The 23,588-nt window shown below is 46.3% G+C and overlaps 2 protein-coding genes across 2 annotated transcripts; both read left to right on the top strand.

Moving 5' to 3' along the window:
* The first annotated feature begins 319 nt into the window (after positions 1-319).
* Positions 320-5,925, top strand: kcnj9 (potassium inwardly rectifying channel subfamily J member 9). The gene is made up of 8 exons (XM_037276213.1): positions 320-594; positions 1,485-1,862; positions 1,983-2,196; positions 3,485-3,686; positions 4,020-4,212; positions 4,316-4,513; positions 5,042-5,172; positions 5,269-5,925. The coding sequence occupies exons 2-8, from the start codon at positions 1,580-1,582 to the stop codon at positions 5,599-5,601; spliced, it is 1,554 nt and encodes a 517-aa protein (XP_037132108.1). The 5' UTR covers positions 320-594; positions 1,485-1,579; the 3' UTR covers positions 5,602-5,925.
* A 2,727-nt stretch (positions 5,926-8,652) lies between these two features.
* On the top strand, positions 8,653-23,293 carry LOC119137302 (junctional protein associated with coronary artery disease). The gene is made up of 4 exons (XM_037276523.1): positions 8,653-8,797; positions 16,690-17,077; positions 18,629-22,321; positions 22,533-23,293. Exons 2-4 carry the CDS (start codon positions 16,749-16,751, stop codon positions 22,540-22,542), a joined length of 4,032 nt encoding a protein of 1,343 aa, XP_037132418.1. The 5' UTR covers positions 8,653-8,797; positions 16,690-16,748; the 3' UTR covers positions 22,543-23,293.
* The last annotated feature ends 295 nt before the right edge of the window (positions 23,294-23,588 follow it).

The raw sequence follows: 23,588 nt of genomic DNA, 5'->3' as shown, positions 1-23,588 counted from the left end.
TAGCATTATACCGCCACCTGCTGGGTTGGAGTGTGTATTACACGAGCAAATTACAACCTCAATTTTATTTTGTGTATATAAATGGAAATACGTGATTTGTAGCCTTTTAGTGTCTTACATTGATGGATTTCATGTTTTGTCGCGTGAGTGAATGAGTCGTATACCATAAATTTCCACACAGCTATATTTTATTATTGTTTACTTTGAACAGGCTTAATAGCACAGTTTTGAACGCGCAAAGGGGCAAAGTGTTCATGTTGTAAAAAAAAATATCGACTATTGCTGTAATTTCACCATACTTCGCCAAAGCAAGGCAAAGCTCGGTGCGAGGGGCTGGGCTGACGACACCTGCCCGCCTCGCCTCCATCGTATCACGCACGGCGGAAGACACTTCTACCTCACCGCCACAGCAAGCCGCGAGGATCGAGAAGGCGGACGCGCAAGGTCCATTTTTAGGGTAAAGAGATCTTTTTCCCACCCCTTTCGGTCCCGGAGGATCTACCGGATCGATGGCGAAAATGGACCGACGCGTCGAACCACCGTTCCATACGATGAATACCCATCTTCTTCTTCAAATGAGGGTAAACTAATCAGGTTAGAGATTCCATTATTTTAATACGCAACCAATTTGTTGATTAAATGTGCACCATTGCTTGTGTACATCAACCGCGTTCATTGTGGCCAATTTCTCAACGGGCGACATTGTGATTGCCTCCATCAGTGTCACCACGATGGACGCACATAAACAAAAATCAATTATATTGTGCAAATAGACTTGTTATTATGACTAAAAATAACAGGGAGTCATTTTTTTAAACGGTAGGCCCTGCTGCGTGCATTATGTAAGACACCTGAGACGGCCTGCTGTGATAGCAATGCACGTTGAAATAAGCATACACACGCACATAAACTCTCTGTCTCTCTGTCTTTCTCTCTCTCTCTCTCTCTCTCTCTCGCGCGCGCGCACACGCACGCACATCCACTTCACCCCAGCTGCTGTATAAAACATGCAAGATTTGATCATCACAATGCTTAGAGCAAATATGGATCACTTTTAAATTCTGCAATAATAATAATTAGAAAAGGGAAAACGACTTAACAGACGAAAGAAAACATAATCCACGAAACATATATTTTGGTGCAGATTTGACATTTTTACTCCCTACATTTTAAAACTTGCAGGCATTTTTCATGTAGGGGTTATTCCGTTATATGTGATGGAACATTAAGATGGTTATTGTTAATAATATTAGCACCTTTGTATGTCTTTACCTTATCCACAGAACAGGAAGGACAAGAACAATAACAAATAAATTCTTTCATCCGAGGCCTTCTGCCATGGCAAAATATGTTGCTAATCCAGATAATGATTTAGTCTACTCTCATCATACTGCATATATATATATTTTTGTTTTCAGAAGAATCATTCATTCATTGTGACAGAACAATAGCTTGACTTGCATGTTTCCCTTCTCATGTTTCAGCAAACAAATGGTAGTACAACCAACATCCAGTGGACAGAGTGTACCAAAGTGACATTTCAATAACACTATATCACACAATCGATTACACGCGAGTCATGGCTGTGGAGAACGCCGTCCTGCCCCCGCGCCCGGACTCGCTCTCATTGCCCGTGGACCACAAGCCGGAAGGGGAGCAGGAGACGGTCAACGAGGCCCCGATGCCTCCTGCCGACAACCATGGTGTCTTCAACGTGTCTGAGGAGCTGGGCCACGTTGTCACCAGCGAAGTACCCAAAGTGAAGAGGTCGTTCCAATCCAAGATGGCCGAGCGGGAGGCCACAGTCAATCAGACCAGGAAGAAAATCCAACCGGAGAAAGAGAGAGGGCGATTTGGGTGGGGTGAGTGACCTTCAAGACTTTTGGTCAGTCAGTCCTACCTTTTATGGCCATTGACCTCAAATGACCCCCAAAGGGCCAACAAAAACGGTAGCAGCATTTGTCTCGCTGTTTTTGTACCAGCTCGCGCTCGGCGCAAGAGGCAGCGCTACGTGGAGAAGAACGGCCGCTGCAACGTGCAACACGGCAACATGCGGGAGACCTACCGCTACCTGACTGACATCTTCACCACGCTGGTTGACCTCAACTGGCGCTGCTCGCTCTTTGTCTTTGTCATGGCCTATGCCGTCACGTGGCTCTTCTTTGGTGCCATTTGGTACCTCATCGCCTATTGTAGGTGAGTACTGGCCTCCATTCATTGATTTAATTAACATTTAGTCAAGAATTTGATCTTAGCTCAACAATCCGATGAACCTGCGCTTTTCTTTTACGATACAATGCTATAAATAAATCAAAAGTAATATCACTTGACTGTGCACCTCGCCAACGATATTTATTACGTTTTAGTTTCTGCTGGGGTGCTCAAAATGCTAATTGGCACACTATTTGTCTTCAAGACAATTAGGTAATTATTTAGCGAGCATTAGCTAAGGCGTACGTCGAGCAAAGCCGCTATGTACTCGCCTTGTGACATCCTATTTATTGCCAGACACGACTAATGGAGCGCCACAATCCCGAACTTGGCGGGACATCGATACAACAAAAGCACATCTTTTAATTAATCGACCACGGGGGCCGCATCACCATTTATGAACCTCTGGGTGAGGAAACCTCCGAGGCGTTTCTGCTGTGAAGGCTGAAAAGAAAAACATGATGACCAAGCAGTCGTCTGATTACGGCCACGTGTCACTTCCCGCAGGAGCCGCGCTCCAATTAGCTAAGGGGCTGACCTCGTAAAATCCTGACCTTATCGTATCAATGGAGGGCCAACGGCAGCTGCGGCAGAGAGCTGCTGCTTCTTCTGCACTTCCTCGCTCACAGACGCTGCTTCATATAAAAGACACGGATGGTATAAATTAACAACACTTTAAAGGATGAACTCTCTTACTCAGTTAATCAGACATTAGCACTTGTCGCACGCTGCAGTTTGTCCTAGTGGTGTTGCTTTAAAAATGCACACTGGTCAAAACATGTTACCAGAAGTGCGTGTCTATCTCATGCTCAGTGGCAGAGCTAAAGGATGGGATACAGGGGCACTGCCCCCCCCCCCCCGAAATATGCTCAGACCCACCCAGGGTGCCAGACCAAATCATTATTTCCCGCTTCTTTTTTTTCCACCCATCCCTCGAAGGCAACATACAGTGAATCTTTATCGGCGTTTTCTGAAGAATTTGGGCGTTTTGTAATCATCGTTTTGTATTGTTTTGCTCTGAGCTATCCTCGGCACCCCATGGAAAAAAACATTCTTTACTCTGTGTTCAGAAAGGCAATAAAGCTCCGTTGACTTTGACTTGTTTAACTATCGAGGCGTAAATGAGCAGCTGCAAGGAGCTTGACTTTCGCAAAGCCAGTTCAAGACAACATGTGGATAAATGAACTAATAAATGAACAAAATGGATCATCCATACAAAGTAAGCATTTTATGATCGGATTTGATCGTGTGACTCCATGGTCATCATACTTAGGGGCGATCTGGATCACCTGGAGGACGAGACGTGGACACCGTGCGTCAACAATGTCAACGGCTTCATTTCGGCCTTCCTCTTCTCCATCGAGACAGAGACGACCATCGGCTACGGCCACCGCGTCATCACCGACCAGTGTCCCGTGGGCACCATGTTGCTGCTGCTGCAAGCCATCCTGGGCTCCATGGTCAACGCCTTCATGGTCAGCACGTGTTAAATTAGACGAGATGTGGCGTAATACTACAAAACGATCATATTTTGGAGTGAATTGAAACCATTTCAGTGGTTGTGGATGATTTGTTCACATTCATATGATTTAATGACTTTTGATTATTCCTGTCACTAAATTTGCTTTTTGGGGTGAAATGATTCATTTATAAACTGTTTTCGTTATCGTTCTGGCAGCTAAAAGGACTCGGACACCGGTCTGTCCAGTCAGTGCAGAATGTGACCGGCGTTTCACACTGTGAAATGCACAGCTTGTCAGCCATTTTGGTCGGAAGGTGATTCCTGACGTGATGTGGTGTCGGCGCAGGTGGGCTGCATGTTCGTGAAGATCTCGCAGCCCAACAAGCGGGCCGAGACGCTGGTGTTCTCCAAGCACGCCGTCATCTCGCTGCGGGACGACAAGCTGTGTCTGATGTTCCGGGTGGGCGACCTGCGCAGCTCGCACATTGTGGGCGCTAACATGAGGGCCAAGCTCATTAAGTCCAAGCAGACGCAGGAGGGTGAGCCTGCCACTATGCTAGTCATTACGTGTAATTCCATCGTAGCGTCCAATAAATAAATAGATAAAAATCATTTTTCACCTTCTGCGTCTCCTCTTTGAAGGCGAATTCATCCCCCTGGATCAGACAGACATAAGTGTGGGCTTCGAGACGGGCGACGACCGCCTCTTCCTGGTGTCGCCGCTGGTAATATCGCATGAGATTGACGCTCGCTCGCCCTTCTGGGACATGTCACAGTCGCAGCTAGAGAAGGAGGACTTTGAGATTGTGGTCATCCTAGAGGGAATGGTGGAGGCAACAGGTGAGAACGTTGACCCTTTGAAATTTTGAAATGCTCAAAAGAAAAAAAATACACTTGCAAAATGCTGATACTTGCATTGCTATCAAACTTTTAATCTCACACACCTACTCTCCCTAATGGGCAACAAAAAAAGGTGCAAAAATACATTTTATCGCTCTAATTATAAGTAAGAATACTTGCGTTGTGAAATACATGAAAAAAAAACAACGTGGTCATTTTAATTCAAAGTGGTATTAAACCTGAAAACGACGTGGCCCAGCAAAGCTCTTTAAATGATTCCCTTGCGGGAAAATGGCCTCCAAAGGGGACGATAAAAGTTTGGAGCTATTCTTTGACGCTACGTGGGTAAAAATGGCTATTGATTTCCTTGCTCAGCAACTTCCAATGAGATCATAACTCTGCCGCAGAGAATATTCATAATAAAGGCTCGTCGTTCATCACTCGATGCGTCACTTAAATTGTTCTCTCTTGGCTCTCGGCCCAAAATGGCTGCGAGTAACGCGTGTCGTGTTCGCTCCCTGTGTGCAGGCATGACGTGCCAAGCCCGAAGTTCCTACTTGGCTGAGGAGGTGCAATGGGGCCACCGCTTCAGTCCCATGATGTCGCTGGCTGAGGGCTTCTTCGACGTTGACTACGGTGCTTTCCATCACACCTTCGAGGTAGTGATAATAATGATCATGATTACAAACATGTGACTCATGCAACGTATGATGTCATGGTGTAAACACAAAAACAAAAAAATCCTCCAAATCCAGGTAGACACGCCCTCCTGTTCGGCACGAGAGCTCTCATTGGCTGCCGCCAGGCTGGACGCTCACCTCTACTGGTCCATCTCCAGCCGGCTGGACGAGGAGCCCACCCTCGTCCAGCAAGCCACCGAGGAGCCGCCGCCGCCGCCGCCGCCACAGGCACCTCCGCCGCCGCAGGCACCGCCGCCGCCGCAGGCACCGCCGCCTGAGAGCCCCCTAGCCAACGACAAAGGGGAGGCGCCCACATTCATCGTGGGCGAGATGACTGATGTCAGCGCTCCGTTGCCGGGGCTCGGCGAACTCAACGGCAGCATCCAGTCGGCGGCCTGCGAGGCTTAGAATAAAGAATGTTTACATTTTGCTCTTTTGTTTAGACCTCCACAAGGAGACAATTTATTTTTCTCCTTTTAGATAGCATATGTGGACGTTTCTCCTTTGAACCACCCTGGCGGTTTGAATAAGTTTATTATACGTACATTGGCCACATTTGCTCATATTTGATTAGCCTGTAGGATGTAAACATCTTAAGAATGACATTCTGCAAGCAACTCTGAACACTAAGGCTTATCTAGCAGGGCGCTAATAGTTCTCTGTGTGATGTCACACAGTCAGTAGTTGTATTTGTATTAATCAGGGGGAAAACCAAATGTATCATGAAGTGAATCTGCTTTGCTCTGCTAGTATTTTTCGGCAGCCTCCTGCCCACCAAGTTTGTCTGAGACATTCCTAATACAGCTGGACATATAGGTGAACACACAAGAGTATCTGTGGTGTCGTATATAGCGCAGGGATTATATTTGTCTTTAGTCTTGGGAGTATTCAGACTCTTTTTTCGGGTGCTTAGATAAGACATTTTTGTCCAAGACAGTGGCCATTAAGGGACAAAAACAAAAACAGTATATGCCAACTTTGTTTTGAGGCTTATGATGAAGAAATTTGTGATTGTTTATTCCAATTATTCTTCGACACTACATACTGTATAGTGGAACATCAGACATTACAGTAAAGCATCTGACGCTACAGTAGACTCTCGGCCCTATTTTCGTGCCGTCAGGGCAGTTTTCTTTCTTTTGGTATTTTTGTAGACGCAAGTTAGAAAGGGGTGTTTGCGCCGTTGTGAGTGAACACAGTCGACTAGTTTCCATGCCAATGAATGGCTCCGATCATTCCCTTTAAATTCACCGCAGGAGAACCGCGTGCTGAAGTCAGTGCAGAAGACTGAAGAGGGCAAAATATGTTTCTAAGGAACTACAAGCAGGCGTCCACTGTAAAGAGCTATTATGGATCACCACTGCAAAAAAAGGAGTGAAAAAAACCCCAAAACAGCAGTTTTAAGGGTGTATATTTAGAACAGGTTCAGGAGCTACTCGTGTGGTGCCTTGCAGGAGACTCTGACACTACAATACACCATTCCACTCTACAGAAGGTCTTATAAGACTATAGACCAGTTGACACCACAGTAGGCCATTTGACACTACAGTAGACAATCTGAGTAAACATCTGACACAACTGCGGACCATCTATGAATGCAGAGTAGGCCAGAATTAGTTAGTCATATGATGCAATAGTGGATCCACCTGACCCTAAAGTATGTGAAGTGGGCAGGCCATCAGACACATACGTAGACCATCGGACATGACAGTAGGCCATCAGACACGACTCTGATGCTATTTGAATTGGAATTGCAGTGTTATCATCCCTGAAAATTCTGATCCTGTCTTAATTCCTGGCCAAAGTGCTATGAAGCACAAGTCACAACCTAACTGTGTATAAATGTGGTGTTTTTACTCGATGCTTTCAGTAACAACAGTAGCCTATATGATACGTATTCGAGTCTAAATACAATAATGAAAAAATAATAAAGTATATTCCAGAGTATCTGTGTTTTGTCAGAATTGATGCTGGTGCCAGACAGGAGAAATCAACAGATTGGGTTACTAGGCAGAATCACAGCTGGATTAATTCCTCAATCTGGCCGCTAGAGGAAGACAAACATCCCCAAGACTTGAATCTGATCCTGGCTGTCATGCGGCCTTATTGGTGCTGTTTTATGAGATGGGGAACCCATCAGCTGTCTCCTAGGCAACCAGGGTTGGGGACAAGAGAGTGTGTAGCAGTATGTGTGTACATCCATTTAAGTGTGTGTGTGTGTGCGTGTTTTGCAGCAGACATTCAATGGGGCTCATGGACTATAAGGGTAGGTCATTAACAAGTGACGTTTGCTGAGATGTGGCGCCTGGTTTTCACCACAGTGACCTTAACATTCTAAGTGACCTTGACATCAACGTACGTAGAGCCATGGAGGGATGACGTTTAAAAAAAAAAAGGACAATAGCAGTCATCTGTGACCCATTCAGTCCCAAAATAGAACAAGAGGAGGCAAAGCGGGTGACTTCAAGGTTTAAAAGGGTCGAAATCTACAATGATCAAATCTCTGCACAATCCTCTGCAGATTTTTGTGACCAAGACAAATGATAAAAGTCTTTCCACCATGAACATGACCTTCAACTTGTACAGCTCTATAGAAACAAACAACGGAGACAATAAGGTTGCACAAGTGTGTACACCCTCTTATACGTGAGCATGTAGCTGTGTTCAGAAATAACCAATCTCATTCAAACTGATATTATATTGGATACAGCACAGTGCCTTTGATTACTCCCAAATAAAGTTCAGATGTTCTAGTACGCTTTTCCTGACATCTTACATCACAAGCCATATTATTATTATGACGATGAAAACTCGATGTGCTGGATAACAGATTTCGAATCGGCGTCGTTAATAGAAAGTTCATTTAAAAAAAATTTGATTTAAGAAAAATGAAATCATTTGTTGACCAGTGTCATTAAATTGACAATTCTTCACACACACACACACACACACTCAAAATCAGGGAAGTTACAACAATGCTTTTAAAACTTTACAAGGGGGCAAGACACATATTTTACATTCCAAAGATCTCACGGAAGCACAATCGTAGATACAAAAAGTCTCAATTTAACCACAATTTAACTTACTCAATGTGCAATTTTGGCCTGTTTGACTAAACTTGGTTGGCAACAGGTGGATTAATAGTACTTCAATTCTAGTGCATGGGCATTTAATTATTCTGCAGCATATTCCACTGCTATAGATAGATGAACAAAGATTTTTTTTTTTTGCAGTGAATACGTACATAATAATTTTAGCACCAAGATCATTTTCTGTAGCACAACTGATGATCTTTAATGACAATTGTGGGTGCTTGTACCCTATCAATACCTTTGCGGTTAGAAAGTTGATCTTCTATAGAAGGAAATCATTTGTGCGAAGAGGAGCCCCCCCCCCCCCCCCCCCCAATCCATTCCATTCCATGCCATGCCTCCTCCCTCCCTGCGTGTGTCTCGGGGAGCCCATGCAGTCCGAGGCAGCCAGCAACCGGCGCGTCCTCCCCGCCTACCAATCGGCATGCTCGGCTCGGGCTCCGCGCTCTGTGAGCAAGCCGAACCGCAGCGAGCGGCCACGCACGCACGCACGCAAGCACGCATCTCGCCAGGTATGTTTCGACCAAAAAAAAATGACATTCTTTTTCCTCTCTTATACGCGTTTTTCCTGAGCAGTGTGCAGCCCGTCACCGGCTGCATGGTTTCTAGGGAGGGGTTGCTATGCATGCATGTGTGCGTGTGAGCGCGTGTGCGCGTCGGTAAACACTCCCAGTTTAGCGCATCTGCAACTTGCGCGTTTTGATTCTTATAAATCTAGCTTCTTCTTATTATTTTTGGGTGTTGTTGTTTTTCCCCCCAACCCCACTCCCGTGCACGGGCAGGGTTGGGTCGCAGCATGGCCGCATGTGCAAGTCGAAGTGCAGGTGCATGCAGCTGTCTCCAGGCAGGTATGATGATCGGGCTCAAGATGTTGCCATATTGCAGTGCCCCCCTCCCATAGCATAGCATAGCACAGCATAGCATAGTAGCATACGTATAGCATGGCATGGTAGGGCATGCAGCCACGCAGGCGTGGTTCACGTCAAACATGTATTATGGATGGCTGTGTGTTATGATACGTCTTTTACCTGCATGATTCATTCATGGCAGGAGGATGAGGAGGTATTCATCAAATGAAAGAGTGAGTCCATGGTTATATGTTCATGCGTGTGTTTTCAGGTAAAGATCCAGGTACACTCTCCATCTTGTGATACATATTTGTGGCCTATTATTTGGCACTTGTGGGCTGTAAAATTACGCACATTAGAAGTGAACTTATTGTGACCTCCTGCATGAACAACTTTGTTTGATAGTTGTAAATATACACCTTAAGTTTGCAGATGTGTTTAAAAAAAAAAAAAAAAAGATATCCTATGATAGCAAACAGCTACTGTGGTTGTTGCTATGCAAATCCGAGGGGCTTTGAAGTCATGACCTTGTGTAAGTTGACTGATGGTGCATTCGCTGCCCCTCAGTTCCAGGAACGAGTCATATACTTCATAAAAAGTGAAGTGGTGGTGTATTCATTGCTCCTCAGTTCCAAGAATAAGTCATATTTACTTTTTTTTTTTATCACAATGTGATGTATCTGATCATATCACATCAAATTATTGCTTTGTAGCGTAGCATGTCGTAGTGAGCCATATCATAGTGCACAGGTGTCAAACTCAAGGCCCGGGGACCAGATATGGCCCACCATATCATTTTCTGTGGCCCGCGAAGACGAATTGTGCATTAAATTTAAGTCATACTAAAATTGCAAATTGCCTTCACTTTTAAAAATCATCTTTTTAAAATATTTGAAAAGTTTCCACTAGTCTGATTTGAAAAAACAATTATTTGTCAGTTTGTTTTGTAGCTTATACTGCATATGATATGAGGCGTTTATTTATTTGGGTTGACAGTCATAATAGCCCTTCGAGGGAAACTTTGACTACAATGTGGCCCGCGACAAAAATGAGTTTGACACCCCTGTCGTAGTGTATCATATAGCATTGTATCCCATGCCACATCATATACAAATTGTACTGCATCGTATTGTAAAATATCATATCGTTGGATCATACCATATTGCAAAATATCATATAATTGGATCATACCATGTCCTATCATATGTTGCATACACTTATGGTAATGCCCCTTAATGAAGTGCATCATATCGTTTTGTACTCAATATAATACTGTACTGAATCATATTGGATTATATGAGATTGAACTGAATCATTTTCTACAAATAATTTTATTTTTTGAGGGAAAGGACTTCATCATATTATTTTTATTTTACAATATTATGGTGTCATAGCATTATGTATTGTATCGCAGCACTTTATATTGGAACCTACCATATGGTAGCGTATCATTGACTAAATTACTACACCGCGTGGTAACATATCGCCTTCCATTCCACTATATCGTGCTGCATCTTTTCATTACGTATTGCATCGCAACTTGAGATCTTTGTTAAAAAAGCGTAAAATAGCATTCCAATCAACCAGCCGACTATTCGAAACATACCACTGTAAATCGAAGCTCAAAATCGATACTTCGAGTGTTTTAGCATAAACAACAGACACCTCACTGAAATCAACAAGTGGTGCCAGCGGTGGGGCCTCAAAGCTGTAATAATGACTTGAAACAACAAACACGGTAACTTGAGTCTAATGCTTTTTTTCCCCCCCGTAGTTTGTACATGTAAAGAATCATTTTAGTGCCGAGTGAACAGTTTTTCCAAAATGTAATCTCACAAAACAAATGTTAAGGTCACCTTGACGGAGCTTGTATCAATTTGTCATTTTTATCACATCATTACTCATCATTGACGTGAAAGTCAGAAGAAAAGACGTCAATATTCATACTCTGGATATAAAATGTCAAGTTAGGGGAAAATATAAGGAGGATTTTATGAAGGTCTCTGTTGGGTCCACAACATTTATCTGAACAGAATCTCACAGAGGCGGGATATGTCTTCGATGGCCAGCGACTTCTGCAGAAGGGCGACCCAGACACACAGCGAGTGTGGCTGAGATCCGCGCCTTCCCTCAGTTTGGTCGTGCCTTTTATTGAGGAACAAACAATGGGGCAAGTGTACATAAATGCATAGCTTCTTTAGACAGGAAGGACATTCCACAATTACATCTCATGACCACAGCACAACAGCGATACTATTACGGACAGAAGCAGATGGTCGTCTCATGACTTTAGCTTAACAAAAGCGTAGTCTTAGTGGTCATGGGATGGATACTTCTGTGGCGTTCTCATGACTTCTACTTAAATAAGACGTTTGTCACTTCAGCCATCCCATGACAAACTCATGATCTGTTCATGTATAGCTAACTATGGGGCTTATTGTACAGCGCGACTCGTGACTCCAGCCATGGGCTCCTTAGCCAGCCATCTGCTCCCAAGTCATTATCACGAGGTCAAAATGTCACATCCTGTGGACGGTCTTGCACACATAAGGAGATACATAGAATCCAATGATAAAAAGTATATTTTTCCCAACATTCCCCCCTGTTTAACATTGGAATTCATAGGAAAACAAAACATAAACTAATAACTACATATGTGTATAAATGAGTATACGCCTACACGATATAGTAACATCAAAAAGTATGAAAGTCTACATTCCAGTTTATCAGAACTACAGCTCTCCATTCTGCTCTGGCCATGTTCGTCATAATGGAATGTATTTTGTTTTGGATCATCAAAAAGAAAAAACAAACAGGCAGGCGATTTACGCAAGGTGGTCCCACTCATCTTGTTCACGCTGGACCAACATGATATTCTGGACAGCAAACGCTGATGTCAACATCTTAGTCATCATGTGACGAATACAAGGTATGATGCATGATGTAAAAATACAGAGAAATAACAGTATGGCAACTAAAAGAACTGCGACTTTCAAGAGAAGTTGCCTCCAATTGCCGTAAAACAGCCACCAAAAGGGATGGACATCCTTGGCCGGAGTTGTCCTGGGACATAGCCCTACGGAGGTTCCAAAGTCCTTGTAGAGCATACTCGAGGTGGGTGTCATTTTCCCCTGGGATGTAGGTACAACAGGAGGTACCAACTATTTCACACACACCTCCTTTTTCGGCAGTCAGGAGGTCCAAAACCATTCGGGACTGTAGTGCCATTAGTCTCAGAGCTTGCAGTTCCGTCTGGTAACCTGTAAGGGGCTCTAGAGTAAAATTGGCAAAGGTCTTCAACCTGTAGTCCATAGTTTCTATTCGAAGAATAGTCTTAGCCACACCCGCCTGTGGGAAGAGTGTGAGTGCCACCTTTTGTCCTGTGCTCCAAAGCTTGTATTCATCTGGTACGTCTGAGCCCCAGACACTGTCGTAGGGACGGAAGGTGGGGGCAACAGCTGCACGTCTCTTTCGCTGATGATGTTCCTGAAAATGTGTCAGACTGAGGAACACAGTGTGATCTGACACATATACGGGGGCACATGTGCCATCCCATTGTCCTGGAAGGACTGCGTAGCCTCGGCGACCACAAAGCCACCATCCCCCTTCGATGATAGAGTGGGGATTTTCGCCTCCTGCTAGGATTTGTCGGATTGCTACTGTGGTATTCATCAAGGTCTCGCTGGAAGGTTCTAGAAGTGCGGTGGTGATGCAGCGTTTTGTATCTCCCACCTTTATTCCATCAACACGTCTTCGTCGGAAGCACAGGGGATGTGAGATGGTTTCACTCACTTCGAGAGTCACTGGTGCGGGTGTGACGACAGAACTTCTTGACACTATTGTGAATGGCCTTGAGATGTTGTAACAGGGATGGGCGGCTAGTTGTGCCTCATTACTTTCCGACCGTCTGAGTCCTTTGAGGGGATTAAACCCAAAAGCCCTTAGTATTGCGAAACACCATGCCATTTTTACTCTGGCATGGGTCGGGCATGTAGGACAGGCTTGTTGACTTGATCGTGGCATTATGGAACATACATAACATTAGTTTGATTGTATGTTTCGGCCAACATGGATACATACTGGTACCACATGTTGTCTGCATGTGGTATATCTGGGTTTATCTTTATATACTTTGTCAACAGTTCGGTCGTCATTCTCTTGATTCGAGCGGAAGTTCCACTTTCCCCTTGGGGACCCTGGACACTCCATGTCATTGGCAAGCATGCTACAGCCACAGCACAGACAAGCACTCCTCTGAGTGCCATTTTCCGTTCAGTTCCACAGAGCCACCTGAACCCCTAGGGAGCTAAATGGTCAGGGTTCTTAGTTCTTCACCGGTTTGAGACTGATGCCAAACTATAATTGGCACCCCCTTTGCAGCCCTGACCGGGGCCTAGGAGCCAAGCACTCTCTGCAGCTTACAGTGGCTGAGATGTATCCAGCTGGGTCTTTCTGCACAGCTGTGGGTGTGGCGAGTAGGACTTGGGATGGTCCCTCCCATCGGGGTGAAGACCACGTCTTTCGTTTGATTACTTTGATGAAGACCCAGTCACCTGGTTTTGCTGAGCCATCGTTGTAAAGTGTTGTGATATTAGCTCCTGCATTCCCCCTGTCGACACATGAGTACTTCCTTGTGTCGAAATTGCAGCTGCTCTAAAAAGGGATTTAGGGAGAACAAGCTTATTATTTACAACGTATATGTCTTTGTCTGTCAGATGTGCACCTTTAGCAATCCACATTTTCTGTTCTTGTTTAGGGGCTAAATGTTGCATATCATGCAAGATCTGTATATTTATTAGTTCTTCCTTTTCTGACGACAATCTCAGAAATAGGTCTGAGGTTCTGTATTTGCCTATAGCAGCTTCCTTTGCTGTTTTATCTGCTAAGGCATTGCCTATTGATACAAAATCTTTCCTCCGTGTGTGTGCCTCACATTTGAAAATTGCAAGCTTTGTGGGCAACATTACTGCATGGAGGAGCTGGATTAGAAGTTGTGCATGTGTTATTTGCTTTCCTGTTGAAGTTATCATTCCACGCCTTTCCCATTGTTTTGCAAAGTAAAAAACTGTTGAAAATGCATACTGGCTGTCTGTGTATACAATTAGGTCTTGTCCATCTGCTAGAGTACACGCTCTGGTCAGTGCAATGATTTGTGACAATAACAGAGCTGTATAAGACAAATGTCTGGCTGGAGACAGCATGTTCATTTTACTTTGAAGTAACAACACATCAACAGCATGTGGTACCAACAGGTCTGTGGGATGGAACAAGTTAACCTCTGCTGACGATTCTACTGCCATTGCAGCAGCACATATAACGAACACATTTTCCACTTTGTTCTCAACAGGTGTTAACCCTTCTGAAGTGGGGGTGAGTTTCATATAGAGGTTCTTTTAGGTTCCCGTGTGGATCATGTTTCACACAAACAGGACATGCTTTTTTTAAAAAAAAATTTCACTAAAGAATCTAAACCGAAGGTAACTAATAACTCATCCCCCCCTGTTGTCACATAAGTGACACAATTGGGGTTGCCTTAAGAAGTCATTTTGGCAAAACAGTTTTGTTACTGACGTGGTCAATAACACCTTATCCATTATCGCACCCTTTGTTGTTTGAACTAATGCCACTCTCAATTTTGTCAATGCTTCTACTTTTGGTGTCCACGCGAATGTATCTTCGACTGCTAACGGCTGTCCATGAGCCACTCCTGTCAGTGGCTTAGCAATGTCAGCATAACGTGGAGCCCAAGCTCTGCAGCAATCACATAAAAAAAAACACAAGTTGTTCTTTGTGACAGGTCGTGGTGTGTCTAATATAGCCTGTTTCCTGCCTCACTGCACTGCTCTCCCTTTCGCTGAGAGTAAACCAAGATAGTTTACTTCTGGTTTTACCCATCGTAACTTCTGTTACTTGACTTAATTTCCTCTCTGGCCCAAATGCTGCATGAGGAGAAAGGAATCTCATCCCCACGCTTCCTTTGTTTCAAAAGCAATTATCATCAATGTAGACCAAAACTTGACTTTTAGATGAAAGCGTAAAACCAGCCATTCAATTCATGATAATCAGTCAACCACTGTGAAATAAGCCCTATTTTCTTTTCTTAGCATTAGATTTGCTCAAGATCACTCTTTCTTCAAAGTTGCTCTGCTAATTTTCCCATAGCATTCTCCAACAACGTCAACCATTCAACCTGTATCTTGTCAGTTATTCATTCCTGCTCATTTGCATCTCTTTCTCTTTCACACACACACACACACACACACACACACACACACACACACACACACACACACACACACACACACACACACATTCACACCGCGGAATTTTCTTAACACAACGAGGTGTATTTACGTCTACAAGTTCCATCTGTAGACCGAATTCCTATCACTTGGAATTCACAAGGACTCCGCCGCCCTTACCCGGGTACCCTTTTTTCCGGGGACTAAAATACCCCAACCACGCAGCCAACGAAGAGGTCTCACCGAATCTCTGAAAGATTTCTCTTGAAGATTCCGTCAATCGTCGCCGCCGAGAGGTGCTGAACTGGACTTCGCCGGCCTGGTGGATGAACATCGCTCCCCAGGGCTTTCCTTCAGGGTCCTGGGACCTCTGCCGTGCACGGATTCGGCGTCCTCAACACTCCTCGGATCAGCGAGCAGATTTCCAGGAATCCCGGACGAGCCCCCAAAAATGTTGGGTCCACAACATTTATCTGAACAGAATCTCACAGAGGCGGGATATGTCTTCGATGGCCAGCGACTTCTGCAGAAGGGCGACCCAGACACACAGCGAGTGTGGCTGAGATCCGCGCCTTCCCTCAGTTTGGTCGTGCCTTTTATTGAGGAACAAACAATGGGGCAAGTGTACATGAATGCATAGCTTCTTTAGACAGGAAGGACATTCCACAGCACAACAGGATACTATCTCGGACAGAAGCGGTATGGTCAGCTCATGACTTTATCTAGGAGAAAGACGTAGTCTTAACGCCTATGGGACGGATACGCCTGTGGCGTTCTCATGACCTCCACTTAAATAGGACCTTTGTCTGCTTCAGCTATCGCACGACAACCTCATGTCCTGTTTAAGAGAAATAGAAATGGGGCTTATTGTATAGCGCGGCTCGTGACTCCAAACATGCGCTCCTTAGCCAGCCATCTGCTTCCAAGTCAACATCACGAGGTCAAAATGTCACATCCTGTAGAAGACTTGCACACGAGTAGATACATAGAATCCAATGATAAAAAGTATATTTTTCCCAACAGTCTCAAGTAATGATTGATCTAAATTGTATGAATCCAATCAGGCGTTTTGAGAAACTTTAATCAAGTGTGATGGCCTGAACATGACCTCTTCCAAGGAAGCAATCCATTCAATTGTACGGTCAAAAAAGGATATCGGTTCAAATGATCAGGATTGTTATCAATCTTCTGCAGGCAGACCTTGCTAATTATCTGACCATGTGGATCAGGTGTGTTGCAACATAGGTCATGTGGGCTGTTGGAAAACTGCTGTTAACCCTTTTTCTTTTTCTTTTGGCGTTGCCTTTCTCAAAGTGATGGCCTCTGCTGTGCAGCACAGCGCATAAGGCAAACCCCCACCTTTGCCCTCCACCATGTACAGCGTGGAGGACCTGCTCATCTCGCACGGCTACAAGCTGCCCAGGAGCGGCCCGCCATCAGCCACTTACGACAAGCGGCCCACAGACTGCCAGCGTGAGCTCCTGCTTGACAACCGGGCGGGCCGGGCGGCGGTGGCGACAGCGCTCAACGGCTACGAGGCGGAGCGTGGCGGGGCCTCGGCGGCCGGCGGCTTGTACGGCAGCAGGCCGGCGCCCCTCAAGGGTTACGTGGACAGTGAGGGCGACAGGAGGAGGAAGGAGGCCTTCCTCGGTATCCTAGGTGACGCTCAGCCCTTGGGTGATTCTCTGGCTACAGACAGCGGGTGAGTGCTTCTCCCCATTTGTTTTACATTCTTCCGGTCACCATGCAAAAGCTGCACTGCAGGTCCCCCCCCAACTCCCACCGCACCCTCTTTCCTGCAGCGGCACGGCTGACATTTGTCAAGACGGCCTTCCGACGAGAGCTTGATGCATTTGTGTGCGTGCCGTGACAGATGAAAACGGCACCGGAGTGGGAATGAAGGCGGGGGGGGGTGAATTGAACTTGCGTCAAGACACAGCGCAGAGTCACTCCACTGTAAACACTGGCACACCGAATCCCATCCAGCACGTGCTCTGTGATGTCAGCATGTTGCTGGGCAAGTGTGCGCGGCTCCCCCCTCAGCTATACACTAGCATATGCTGCTAGTGACTCACACACACTCACAGCTCAGGTCACACACACAACGTGTTCATTCATTTGTTGTGCTCATTTTTACACATGTTGAATTGGTTTTAATAGCTCGTGAAAATAAACAAATACCTGGGTATACTTTCTCATTTTAGTCCCAGAAATAATCCCCCCAAAAAATAAAAAGTATATTATGCTAATGATCCCATTGTATAAATGCAATAATTACAAAGTATTCAAATGTATGTGTTTTATTCAGACTTGCACTATTGACGCTTTTTTAGTTCTGACAAAAGCCCTTTAAGCATAAGTCAGCACAATTAAAAATGCAGATCATATTGCACAAACATCACAATTTGTGTCTTTAAGGGACTCTGGAGTAATGGCTGACTTCAGCACTTTGGTGGAAAAGCCATTGGACACACACACACACACGCATGTAGTATAGTTTGTCCGCATGTAAAGCAGATCAATGTGTGGTGGAACGCTATCAGTCACATGTTAGCATATTGGCTCACTGACAAGTTGATTTATCTGATGATTATTTTAACATGATGACGAGGAAATAACAATTCTGTTGTGACCAATCAGCAGATTTAGACAAGAGTGATTGGGGGGGGGGGTAAAGTACATATTTGAAATTCCCGCTTTCCAAGGTGAAACAAAGACGTGAGAGGGTTGAAGGTGACCCATGGATTTCCCATGTTTAGGGGAACGTAATAGAGGAGTGATGAAGGCTGTTTGAAACAGAATAGCAGCAAGTTTGGACCAGCCTTTTCCCCCATTTCACTAGCTTATGTGTGAAAGCTGAACAAATACCAGAGCTTCTGTTACATCTCTGATGCAAAAACTCGGTGTCTCTTGAGCACAGCCCTGCTGCTGCGTCTAACTAATTCGATGTGTGACAGCAACAATTGCTGTCAACATAAAGTGGCATGGGCATTGAGTCTTTAACTTCTTACGCTGGTCATGGCTGGCAACGTTCCATGTCTATTAGGCATCTGATAATGCTGTACGTCATACGTCTGCAAATTCTTGGCTCAACTTCGACCCCCGTCCCAATCCAGTATGGTGCCTAACACATTGGACAGTGATGACCAACATGCAAGACAACCTATAAATGGTTCACGGTATGACCTTCAAACCCTGATTCATCCTTCTAGGTTCTAGAAATACTAAAAGCGATTTGATCTATTTTTTGCAGTTTCTACGATGTCCCGAGTTTGACGTACTCCGAGCCGCTCAGCCACGATGAGAGGGATATTTCGTACTGGCGGAGGCGAGGCCAAGACTTTAGCATTCTCCTGGACTATGCTGATGGCAGGGAGCTGAGGGCCTCTGCGGGGGCATGGAGACCACAGGCCCTCATAGCGGCCGAGGAACTCAGGGCAGAGAGGCAAGCGCAGCAGCTGTGGGAGGAAATCTCCTGGCTGCGGGACCAAGATACACCCGGTCAGCTGAGGGTGACGGGAGAGCGGAAGTGTCAGAGCCTCGGTACTGAGGATTGGAGGCCTGCCGTGGGCCTGGGCAGGCAGTTGTCAGATGGGGACGGCGAACGGTGGGCTTTGGAGCAGTATCGCCTGAGGACACCTGAAGGTTTTTTTCACCCGAGAACAAAAGCCAAGTCTCAGTCCCTCCCAAGAGTTTTGTCACCTGATGGAGCAAACAACAGAGAGCTTATTCCATCCAGGCCGAGCCTACCAGACAGACCGCAAAGGCTAAGCAGCACTCTTTTCTCCGGGCCCTATAGTCGCTATATCTACAGCGGTGCTATTGGCAGGGACCGATGGGGCAGGAATGGCGGGCCAAGCAGCCATGTTGCACTTTTACCAAAGCCCAGGTTCAGCAGGCCTTTAAAGCCGCCGTCATATGAGATTCACCAGCAAATTAGGGGTAGCGCGGAAATGCTCGCTATAGACCAGGGTCTCAAGCTAAAAGACAGGCCTATCTTTTATTCGAGGGGAGGGGAGCTGCGACATGACTATTTTGCACAACACTCGCTCTCTGGAATGGAGCCCCCGGGCTACATCCCGCCCCCGTCTTATAAAAGAGCCCCACCCCCAAGAGCTGTGTCAATCAATCGTAATGAAATGCTAAACCTGCGGTGGAGGTCAGACTCCCTGCAACCCAGCTCAGACCCCGGGAGGTGGCTAACAAGGCACACGGGTGATTCGTGGCTAGAACAATATGGAGATCGTGGGGCGTCCTACCGTAAACAGATAACCTCTGGGAACAAAGAGCAACCGAGTCAAGGTCGTCAGGTAACAGCTGAAGACACGAGAGCGAATCAAATCTCAGGTGGAAATTCTCTCACTGACTCAGACAAGATCCGGAACATCAACAAAGAGAATCCATCTGCTAAAAATTTAGGACAATCTACCTGTGATAGTGCCTTTCCTCCCCAACAGGGACAATCTCTCAATGCTGGTCGCAAGACGACTCTTACTGAAAATGACAGCAGCACTCGATGGGGCAGCAGGGGATTGAACAAAAAAAGTGACAGTGTAGGTCCTGAGCAAAATCGTAGTCAATTTTTCCCCTCATCTATTCTGGGCAAGCCACCACCACCCCCATGCAAGCCAACTGACCAGGTTGTCCCTGAAACTGTGCCGGAAGTAAAGAAAGTCGAACAGCCCGAACCACCAGAGAAAGACAAGTCCAAGAATCTCAAAAAGAGACTCAGTGAAACCATTTTTTGTTTGGTTTCAGTGCCGGTCACCCCGCAGCTCACTGGTACAATCCGTGATCAGAACAACAATAATGAGAAGTCACCAGACCCAGCAGACAGTCCCAGTGAAAACAAAACGGGCCATTTAACAAACCAAAGTCTCCAAAGCACATCTTCAGCTGAGGCAGAGCTGCAAGCATTGACTGGTAGCATAGCGAGCAGCAAGACGAGCAGCCGAGCCAGCAGTAAAATGTTCAAAAAATTGCCCTGTAGACCCCCTAAAATAAACCATTACAAGGAGCTGAAGTTGTCCGGATCTTGGCCCGCAAACCAGTACCGCGACCAGGAGACGCAAACTAGCCCAGAGGCCGAAAAACCTGGCTCTGAAAACAAGGAAGCACAAGAAGACCCTATCCCTGCTGCTCCTGAGGCCCCTGCAGATGGTGTCGGTGCGGCGGGCACTGCCTTCACGTTCCCTATCAAGGGAGTGAAGAGCCTAAAACTTTCAAGTAACAGCGCCTTCTCCCTGACCACCACTTTCTCCAACCAGCTGAACAAGAGCACAGCTCAGCAGCCAGCAGTGCCATCCTCAGGAAATGTGGAGAGCAAACCAGCGGCGAGCAGCGGGCAGGAGGTGTTCAAGGTTCCCGAGTTCCTGCTGAAACCGATTGTCAGTCAGCGACCGTGGGATGCTGTCAAAGAACTGGAGGCAATCCAAAAAGAAGTCCAGGAACAACAACAGCAGCAACAGCAGCAGCAGCCGCAACAGAAACAGAGCAACAAACAGCCAAGTGTTGACAAGTGCATCGAGGACCTCAACGAGGCCTACAAAGACATCTTAGAGCTCGGTGCTGCCAGCAATAAAGTTCCAGATGGGTCAGTTGAAATCCCTGAGCGTATCAAGATCCGGCTGACGTCCCAGCCTCTCAACAAACCCAGCAGCCTTAGGCGAAGTGCAGTCAGCTGGTCTGTTGATCCGGAGTACAGGGAAGTCAAGAGCGCCTTCTCCAGGCCCGCCACCAAGTCCGTCACATTCAGCAAACAGCTTAGGGAAGAACTTCCTGTGCCCCCTCGGGAGTCGGGCTTTCGAGAATACAGGGTTGTTCCTCATCTTCCGCGTCGACGTAGCAATGATGGCAGGACTGTGAAACTGGACCTGCCGGATGAACCCATCGAGACGCCGCTTTGCGACTTCAGTCCCACCACCAACAGTGCTGCGGCGGAGGTGCCATGGGCGGACCGACAGCCCATGCAGGATGCCTCCACACTTACAAGTCCTCCTGACTATGAAGACATATGCCAGACTTTGCGTCACTCTCGGGATCCCAACGATCCTAATGACCCGGCAGTTCCTCAAGATCTTGATTTGGAGGAGGAATGCCCTATTTGCAAAAGGGAGCTGGAGAACCAGTTGAGACAGGGTCCGCTGCCTCCTCTCCATGAGGAGAACAGCTCGGATAGCTCAGTAAATCCAAATGGAAGTCCGCCGCAGCGTATTGCAGTTGAAAGTCCGTCTGAAAATGCAATGGATCAGGAACTTCAGAACTCGAGTCTCAACAAGACAGGGTTAGATGTAAACACTCATACAAGAAAAAAGGATTCTTCAACACAAGACAATTTGGGAGAGGTTGAAGAAAGAGTAGATGGTCCCACAGATGAGCCATCAGACTCTGAGAAAGGGAGTAAAACCGAGTTGATGGAGTCAGCGCAGAAAGAAGTCACTGAGGGGGAAACGGACCAATCTGTTGAAGTTGATCCTGGACCAGGGCGAGAAAGAGAAACCGACGCAGCATCGGATGACAAGCAGGACCAAGACAGGAAGACAATTGCTCTCGCAGAACATAGACTTGTACTTTGGACCCATCCAGGGCGAGATCACACCGGGTTGCCAGAGTTCCCCCCAGAGAGACTGCCACTTTCAGTCGTGCCAAAGCTGGACCGGAGGCTGTCTCTCAGCTTGGAAGGGGAACGGCGGGGCGATGTCCTAACTGATCAATTTGAAGCTCTCCAGAATAAGCTAGCCATTTCTCCTGGCCAAGGGGCCGCGGAACGCCCGCCCGGCAAGATACGGGAGGTGGACGTGATGTATCGCATGAGACGCCTCAGCATCAGGAGCACTGACTCTGGGGAGGGAAACGGAGAGGCCAAGGACTCCCTGGATGACCCCGCTGCTGGATCGCTACAGGTCTTGGACAAAACTGCAAAGCATGGTGACAAGTCTACTTTCAGGTAAGATACATATGTATAAATATTGTGTGGTTTGTGCTCACCTGTGACCATCAAAAATGGAAACAATTTGTACCAGGATGCTTTATGACATTTGATTCGTTCAGATTGTTAAATGAATCGACCTCTAAATAACGCTGAATGTTGGTTTGCTCTCGAACTTTCGATGTTCAGGGAGTCCGTTGGAGTAATGACTCCTCTTTTTACGTGGCAGAACGCTGTGACAGCTGAAGACGGCAGCGATGGTATGGAAAAAGACGGCGTCCATCGTTTCCCCATCTCGAGGTTTTAGCGCTCCACACAACACTGTGAACTGGCTGCCTAACTTAGAATGCCTTCATCTTCATCTCTTGACACTGAAATGGCCTTCTTGTCCGACGAGAGCATTGTGTAAACACCCTCACCCTCGGCTTGACTTCTAAGAGTGCTGTTCCACTGCCAAAAGGGAGGTGCCCCGCCCCGCCCCACCCCGCCTCCACCCAACCCTACCTACCCAAAACGAGCGCCTTCCTTCGTCCACGCCCCAATCTTCTCCCGATGCTTTTCTCATTGGCAGACATTATGCAACTCACCCATGCATACGAATACACTCGAGAATCTGCGCATTATGAATGTAAGCGTTAATTTGAGGGTTTTGTTATTATTTGCTGTACCAAAATAAAGTCGCGACTGCTACGGTGGTGGCACCACTCATCGCGACTGTGTTTGGCTCGAGAACTGTTTTTGATTTCCCGACATGGTTCGGCTTTTCTTTAACTCGGCGACATTGTCCCCTCCTTCGACCCTCTACCCTCCAGTTGCTAAGCTAATCACACGATCGCCCGCTCAGTCCATAGCGCGCCGGTTGCTTTGCTTTCAGGTGACGTCTGACCGGATAGTGCAGCTCCCGCCGCGCAGGTACTTTCAGGAAGCAATAAAGATTGACAGCAACTCTATCACAACAATGAGAAACAAATAGAACAGAACACATTTTTTTTTAAAAAGAGGCGAGATAGAGCAATATTGTTGTACAAATAAGCTGAGCGGTGTCGTGGAGCTACCTGTCGGAAGCGTCGTCTTGTGATCATACTACAGGGACATGGTGTCAGGGTATTTGGGCTGCTGCTTTAGGTCATCCATCATATAGCTCTATGTATGTACAGTGCTTGACATGTTTATTTGACCACCGCCACCTATTGGATGAGAGTTGTGGATTTTTCTGTTTCATCACAAGTCATTAAACTTGGCTTGCAGTCTCTGCCTACAGTCAATTATGAAGACTCAATTCTTG

This window comes from Syngnathus acus, chromosome 17 (genome assembly GCF_901709675.1).
Source record: "Syngnathus acus chromosome 17, fSynAcu1.2, whole genome shotgun sequence".
Classification (NCBI taxonomy): Eukaryota; Metazoa; Chordata; class Actinopteri; order Syngnathiformes; family Syngnathidae; genus Syngnathus; species Syngnathus acus.
Note: the sequence above shows the minus strand (reverse complement) of the source record. Positions and strands in the feature narration are given on the sequence as shown.

What these genes read in the sequence shown, in the direction of transcription:
- kcnj9 (XM_037276213.1), top strand. Translation starts at nt 1,580, where the DNA reads ATGGCTGTGGAGAACGCCGTCCTGCCCCCGCGCCCGGACTCGCTCTCA. An exon ending in GGGAATGGTGGAGGCAACAG is followed by an intron (nt 4,514 to 5,041) that starts GTGAGAACGTTG and finishes CCCTGTGTGCAG; the next exon opens with GCATGACGTGCCAAGCCCGA. An exon ending in CTTTCCATCACACCTTCGAG is followed by an intron (nt 5,173 to 5,268) that starts GTAGTGATAATA and finishes CTCCAAATCCAG; the next exon opens with GTAGACACGCCCTCCTGTTC.
- LOC119137302 (XM_037276523.1), top strand. Translation starts at nt 16,749, where the DNA reads ATGTACAGCGTGGAGGACCTGCTCATCTCGCACGGCTACAAGCTGCCC. An exon ending in TCTCTGGCTACAGACAGCGG is followed by an intron (nt 17,078 to 18,628) that starts GTGAGTGCTTCT and finishes TATTTTTTGCAG; the next exon opens with TTTCTACGATGTCCCGAGTT.